The following is a 7,933-nucleotide window of genomic DNA, read 5'->3' on the forward strand; positions in this document are numbered from 1 at the left end:
TATATATATATATATATATATATGTATAAACACATCATAATTAATAACCATTTTATCAGCCTTCGTAGAATTGCAATCACTTTGGGTCACCCCATTGGATCAGCACTGAGCGCGAAATACTGTAATGCATCATCAATAATGACCGATTGGAGCCAGGGCTTACCATGTCAGTACCATCATGATAACCTTAAAAAACGTGAAGAATCAAAAGGGACATTCAAGGCCATTAAGTCTTTTAATATTTTAAATCGGATTTGGCACGTTGTTTTTGTGTCCTTCGTATCCCAGGCGTTATCGAGTGAGTTTCATAAAGGACGAGACCATCCGCGAATCCCCCTCTTCGCTCTCTTGCTGTGGTCCCATCACCCACCCCCTTCTTCGACGCCCGATTTGGTTGAATCCATAACACAACATCATGGCGATTGATGGTAAGTCGGAGTGAACCGTTTCTCTTCTTTCCTATTTTACCTCCACCGTCACAAACACCTGCCATGTGAGACTTCTTATGGTTCAAACGCCATATGTTAGCGTCGACGGAAAAAAAGAGACATTAATCATCCTCGTCGAATGAGATGGAAGTTTCATTGCTGATTGTTAGCGGTTGTTTGCTGTGGTAGTTTTGCGTGGAGTCCAGTCTCATTTTGTTGGTGCTGAAGGGACAGTTCTGCTATGTTTTCATTGAACCAGAAGTCTCGACAGTCTCGACATTGTACAACCCCTTGATGAGCATCCTTTCATTTCTATTTGGTGTTTAATACTGACGTTATTTGTACGATGAGTGCTTGTACCCGAGGCATGTTTATGCATGGAACTTTGTAGGTTGTACGCAGCTTTGGTGTTACTGTAAAATGAGTGTTTGTACTCGAGGTTACATTTAAGCATGTAACTTTGTCGCAGCTTTGGTCTTTATTTGAACATGTTGTTGTCGAAAAGCTTGCCCTTTGAGATATATTATTTTAAATGTTACTGAAAACAGGTCACAGAAGCTAAATAAAAAGAAACGACCTAATTTCTAACAGACTGGTCTTTCAAGTGCTGACGAACTGTTCGATATTTCGTAGTAAAACGCAGTTTGTATGAAATATTGTATTCAAATACACAGTATGGGCCATAGTGTATGGAGTTGTGGTTTAAAAACCAAGTTTTATTCATGAGTCTAAGGTCAACTACTCACATTTAGTTGTTACTAAGGGTGACACAATTTGTTTCAATTACGATTCGAAGTGGCACCACGGTAGACAAGTGATTGTCATAACCGCCTCACACTTTGGGGCTTTTACTCAGCCTCTGGCCTTCCTATGTGGGGTTTGCTTTTTCTCTAGTGCTTGTTTGGGATTCCACCCACGTTCCAAGAACATACATGTTTCAATTCTAAACCCAGACGTGCCAATGGTTTTGTTTCTATGTGCTGCATGATTGGCGGGCAACCAGTGGTCTACCCTGCCTCTCACCCACAGTTAGATGCGATAGGTAGGCTCCCGTGACCCTAGTGAGGATCAGAGCGATAGAAAATGCATGGATGGATGATTCAGAGAACTACAATTCATTGAATTGATCAGTCTTGACTCAATGCATTTTTTTCTTTCCTTACATTTTTTCAAGCCAGTATTTGTAATGACGACCGGTCCGCACAGTTTCGTCAACCTTTCACCCACTGTCCTTCTGAACAGGCCGCAACTCACCTGTGCCCTAAACAGGATAGAAAAAGTATGACCTCATAGTCCAATGGCTAGGGCATTGTGTAAAATGTGAATAGAAAATGAGCATTCGAAAACTTGCAAACATTTTTTCGACCTACCTTTTCATTCAATTTAACACACTACAAAGACAACTTATTTAACGTTCAAACTGATAAACTAGATTTGTATTTTTCCAAATACTCTCTCATTGTGAATTTGATGCCTGCAACACATTCCAAAACAGCTGGCAAAGGGGCATGTTTACCACTGCGTTACATCACCTTTCTTTGTCACAACTCTCAATAAGCATTTGGGAACTGAGGACACTAAATGTTGAAACTTTGAAGGTGGAATTATTTCCCAATCTTGCTTGATGTACAACTTTAGTTGCTCAACAGTCCGGTGTCTCTGTTGTCATGTTTTCCCCCTTTGTAATTCGCCACACATTTTCTGTGACAGGTCTGGACTGCTGGCAGATCACTCAAATGGTCACACTCTTTGACTACGAAGCTACCCTTTTGTAACACATGAGGAAGATTTAAAGATTTTAAATATGTCTGTATTATATACAAAACTCTGCATGGACTCACATTCATGTTCATGTTCGGACCTCAAGTCACATGATATATACTGTATACATACCGTATGTACCTCTTGCCTTGATTGTCTGAACAACTGCACATGTTTTTACTCCGTTGTCCAGCAGTGCATGCATACATATGTATAAATCTTTCAAATGCACACACTGGGGATGAACGAATGAATGAATGAATGTATTTTTCTTAATATTGCGGTAATTCTTCATGTCTTAGTCGTCCCTAAGCGGCAGGAGAAGACCAACATCTCTGGACTTTCTTGCAAATTTTAAACCTCAATTATTTATGTATAAATAACTCCGATATGAGAAACTGCAGCACTTTAAAATTATACACTGCACTTTACTGCTTGCGCTTAGGCGCTTTAGATTGTTGAATTAATGCGAACATGTAAATTATTGAATGAATTACTTTTTCACATGTCTATATTTTATGTTACCTGCTAAGAGACTACCAATGTAGATTAGCTGTATGCCAACTAGGGCACAGTTACGCAGGTGGTATACGAGTGATTATTAATGTGCATTGTCCCTTTCAAATAAAAATTAAAAATTAATGTAGTTTGGCATCGTCTTGCTGAAATAAGCAGAGAAGTCCCTGAAAAGGATGCTGCTTCGATAGCAGCATGTTTCTCCAAAACCTGTATGTACCTTTGAGCATTCACGGTGCTTTCACATATGTGCAAGTTACTTATGCCATGGGCACTAACACACCCCCATACCAATACAGATGCTGGCTTTTGATATTTGCGCTGATGGGCCTTTTCCTTTTTACATTTTTGGGTTCACACAAATCCTATAAGTAGTGGCCAATAGCTACGTTTTGACACACACCATTGGAAAAGAGTATTACTCTACATGCCGTGTTTTTAGGACCTGTACAAATTACCTGGTAGCATTGTTGTTTTCCAACCACAGAGGTTGGTGGTTCAATCCCTTGGCCATTGCGACCATGTCAAAGTGTCATTGGGCAAAATACTGAAACCCAGTTGCTCCTGATGCTGCGTCATCAGTAGGTGAAAGAGTTCACAGTGTAAAGTGCTTTGAGTACCCGAGGTAGAAAAGTGCTACTGTATATCAGCGACAGCCCATTTACCAAAATGTTTGTTCAAAAAAGGTTGTGATTGTGTTTGTCGTCACAGCTTCACTGTATTATCCTTGTTTGAGATGTTAGGTAATGTTCCTCAGGAAATTAAACCCCGGCCTTCTCTTCACACTAACCTTAAATTATTGCTACTGGGAGCTTTAATAAACTATGCCCTTGTTACAGTTTGTGCCTGAACTCTACACGCACACACACAGACACTATTATTTTTGGGCTTGTGTTGGTCAGACAAGGTGAGAGGTCTAGTTGAGTGATTTTTGTTTTGTTTATCGATTGATAAACATATGGCCAACTATTTTGAGGGCTAAGTTAGTGCCATTCTGAGTTTCTGTAATATAATCCATCAATCATGCCTTCTGGTAAGAAGGCCAGTATTCAATGACACGTAAAAGATTCCCAACAATTTTTCTGAAAAGTGAGAGTTTAATTGACTGAGATATTACTTGTTATAGGTTTAGCTTTGTAACAAAAAAAGCTGCCATTTTTGCCTCTTATTATACGTGATGCATGAAGCAACCTGCAATGCATTTGAGAGAGTGTGCCTCCGAACACAACGTCCTAAAAATAAAGTTCATTGCTTTGAAAATGTTCATCCAATGTTGAGGGTGATGTAGTACACTAGATCGTGTTTATTTTTAAAAACAGCTGCCCGTGGAGAAGTGGGAATGAGCATGGTAGTGTGCAAATTCTGCAACAACGGGTTATTATCACCAAATCACTTCAAACCTATACTATCTCGTGAATCAAAACATGTTTTCGTGAGTAGCATGGCGCCATTTAAAAAAAGGACGATTTGCATCGATTAGGCGTGCCAAAAGCAAAGTCTACTTGATTCACCTCCAATTGAAACACCTTCTCTCCTTCCCTTTACATGTCCCTAAGATGGTAGAGTAAGAAACTGATTTACCCTGCCTTCGATAGCTGTGCCGTGGCCGGTAGGATGATTTAAAAATATATATAATAAATAGGGGCAGCATAGTAGAGTGCTGTGTAGAGTTTGCATGTTCTTACTGCGTGGGTTTTCTCCGGGTTCTCCGGTTTTCTCCCACATTCCAAAAACATGCTTGGTAGGTTAATGGAACACTCTAAATTGTCCCTCGGTGTGATTGTGAGCGCGGATGGTCGTTCGTCTCTGTGTCCTGTGATTGGCTGGCAACCACTTCAGGGTGTACCCCGCCGACTACTCGAAAACAGCTGGGATAGGCTCCAGCATGCCCACGACCCTCGTGAGGATAAAGAGGTTCAAATAATGGATGGATGGATGGATGGATAATAAATAGGGATCAGGATGGAAGACGGTCCTTTTTTAGGTATGGACCTATTTGGGTCAAAACTACTGAGCACAGATTCACGTGAAATCAAACGGTGCCATATCGTTTGTCTGAAGCGTGTCTTTCTAGGTTGTAACTATGTAAGGGTAGATTTTCCATGGCACACTTGAATGCCGCATTGTACGCACACAAGCATAATGATATGAATTTTGGGTGATTTTATTGGCAAATAAATTAACATTTAGTCCCACAAAAAAACAGAACAAAATTACCAAATTTGGAAGTGTTGTGTACCGGTATTGATTCGCAGGTACCGAGAATGGGAACAAAACCTCTTCAAATTTGAAAGATACCCATCCCTAATAATTAAGAAGAGAATACAGTAATGTATTCAAGCGAAAAGCTATGATGGACAGACCCTCTGACCCCCTCTGAATAGACAGACCTGAAAACCTGGACTCACCCCCACTCACCCATTTTAATGTGCTTGTATTTATATTTTATATTTTATATTTATTTATATCCTTCTTGTTCTTCTACTTTCTCCCTTTCATAATTTTGCTGCTGTAAATTGGTAATTTCTCCATTGTGAGACAAAGAAAGGTTATCTTATCTTGATTTCTACAATCATTCAGTGTTCGATGCACGCTGTTGCAATATTTATGAATGAAATGAGCTGCCATTCATCACGTGTCCACGGACCTCTGAATCTTTCTGCCTGTGCCATCATCAAATTCACCAAAATTATATTTGAATACCTGAGCCAAAATTTAGATGTGGATCCAATAGATGAAAAGTTTATTCTACTTTTAACCACCAAATAGTCATCGTCGGCAGGAACATGTCAAAGAAAATACACTTGTTATGCTGGAACGCACAGTATTGCCCAAAGAGATTCACCAAATTCCCAAACACTCACATCGAGACTTGCGTTGGCATGAAAGTCAGGATACGCTCAAGTTCAGCTGTGCTGTCTATGAATATAAAGCCCAGGTGTTTACTAACAGCAATCCTCTTTTCTCTCTTGCCCAATACAATTACCTCTGTTTTGTTTTTAATTAACTGAAGAAAATGTTGTTTTGTTCTGTTATTTATTTGGTTTGGACAGTGACAAGACAATGCAGTTAAACTAGAGTCATTTGGGAACACTGCTGGATATAACTCCATGTCATCTGCATTGCCATGGAAATCAACATTGAAGTTCTCCAGAATTTGACCCACGAGTAGCCTCTACAAGCCGAACAAAAGGGGTTCAAGAATTGACCCCTGAGGGACGCCATATATTATCGTCATTTGATTCAATTCAAAACTACCACTGATCAGAAAATAACTCCTTTCTTTCAATTTGGACTTGAATCATATAAGCACTGTTCCTACCCAAGTTTCCAACCTGTTCAACAATATACATAATGATCGACTGTAGCCCCGTTCACACGGCACACATTTGGTCCGACGCTGCACCGAAATATTTTGTTGCGATGTATTTTACACCGGAGCAAATTTTGTGGAGCATTCACACGTGCAAAGCCGCTGAGCGTGACAACTCCGGCGCAGCGTCGAAGCAGCTCCACTTGCGGTCACACGTGCAATTTCTGCTCCGGACTAAAACGACAGGAATGCAGAAGTAAAACAGGTTCGGGTCAGGCTTCTCTCTCGCGGACTTTTATTTATTATTTATCCTTATGACTGCCGCAATATATGTTTTAAAAAATGTATACTAAAACAATGTGCGGATACTAAACTAAGGAATACTTGTTTTAAAACAAACAATTTGGATAAAACAGAGAATGCGCTGTAATTTAATTGCTATTTAACTGCTAAACAGGAGCGCGGCCGGCCAGACCAGTGCGCACGTATGTTAATTTCGTTTAAACAATCCTGTAGAAATAATTTCAGATATCTTTACCTATTTATTTCATTTGAATTATTCTATTTAAAGCCTAGTAAGCCGCAGAATTTCTCTGCATAATTAAGCAAATGCACATCGAGAATTCTCTTTGTCTGGCCTCTTATTCTGTATTTCAGCATTATTTCGTTGTGCAAATGCATTGATAATGTTCAGAAAAATATGTAGATTATTTTAACCGTAAGAAATCTTGCGTTTTTTTCTCCCCAAAATACTAACCGACACTTTTACCGGGGACGGGGGTCCACGCCCGGGCTTCGTCTGTGTCGCTGGCCCCCTCGTCACTGTCGACCGGGGTCGGATTCCGTGCGTCTGGTCGCGAGCGTAGCGAGGCCACTCCCCCGCAAGCTCGCATTTGCTCTGGAGCAAATTTAATCCAGCTGCGTTCACACGTGCACATTTGTTTCGGCGTAGCATCGCAAATGAGCATTTGCTCTGGAGCAAATTTTTAAACCACCTCCCTGAGGTGGATCAAATTTGGTCCGGTATAAGCTCTTTAGTGGAGCTACGCCGGAGCAAATGTGCACGTGTGAACGCTCGACTGGATTTATTTCGGAGCTGCGTCGGACCAAACGTTGCCGTGTGAACGGGGCTTGTATCAAAAGCCACATTGAGATCCAGTAAGGCTAAAACTGACACCTCGCTCGAGTGAAGTGTTCAACCGTATATTATTATATTATTTAGCACTATGATACGATCTAATTCTGTACTGTGATAGGGTCAGAAACCGGATTTAAAGATGATGAAGTATCCATTTAAGTTAAAAAAAATGCTGAGTTGATTAAAACCCACTCTCTAGTCTTAATCTTGTCGCTCTTGGTTAAGAAGGGGAGGTTTGACATCACAATCAATTTGAAAAAGTCAACGAGTATTGACTCAAGAAAGCTCATTGTTGGGTTGCTGAACCGTTTTCTCTACAATTTTGTCATCAATCGAAGAAATTCTGACCTGGTAATTGAGTTACTCGTGGTTGGTTTTAGTTGTGTCATTTTATAATTTTGCTGATTGGTGCTGATTTTTGACCTGATGGATTGCATTTATTTTCACTAAACCAACAAGAAGTTCATTGCAATTATCTGTTGAGAGGAATTCTGGTGCTGTCTAATTCAGGATATTAGTGAATTTATCAATCACGCGTATTGACTATTGTATTGTATTGTATTTGTATTGTATTGTTTATTGAACATATATAGAACATACAATAACAGATTGACAAAATGCAAACAAAAGTCATAAAAGGAAAAAATAAAAGTAAGTAAAACAAACATCATCACAGTTATATGCTCAAAGGAGTAGGAAGAAGTATACAACTTACCTAGTCCTACCCCTTGTTGTGTAATAATGTGTTTTGATCATTTTTCAATACACATTTTATAT

At 39.8% G+C, this 7,933-nt stretch overlaps 1 protein-coding gene across 2 annotated transcripts in view; it reads left to right on the top strand.

Annotated features, from left to right (window-relative positions):
* The first annotated feature begins 338 nt into the window (after window positions 1–338).
* syt14a (synaptotagmin XIVa) overlaps window positions 339–7,933 on the top strand; it is a 61,857-nt gene continuing 54,262 nt past the window's right edge. For both annotated transcript variants that reach the window (XM_019893843.1, XM_019893844.1), the window contains exon 1: window positions 339–428. In XM_019893843.1, coding sequence (XP_019749402.1) covers window positions 416–428 — 13 coding nt within the window. In that variant the 5' untranslated portion in view covers window positions 339–415. The remainder of the gene's footprint in view (window positions 429–7,933) is intronic.

This window comes from Hippocampus comes, unplaced genomic scaffold (assembly GCF_001891065.2).
Source record: "Hippocampus comes isolate QL1 unplaced genomic scaffold, H_comes_QL1_v1.1 scaffold221, whole genome shotgun sequence".
Lineage (NCBI taxonomy): Eukaryota > Metazoa > Chordata > Actinopteri > Syngnathiformes > Syngnathidae > Hippocampus > Hippocampus comes.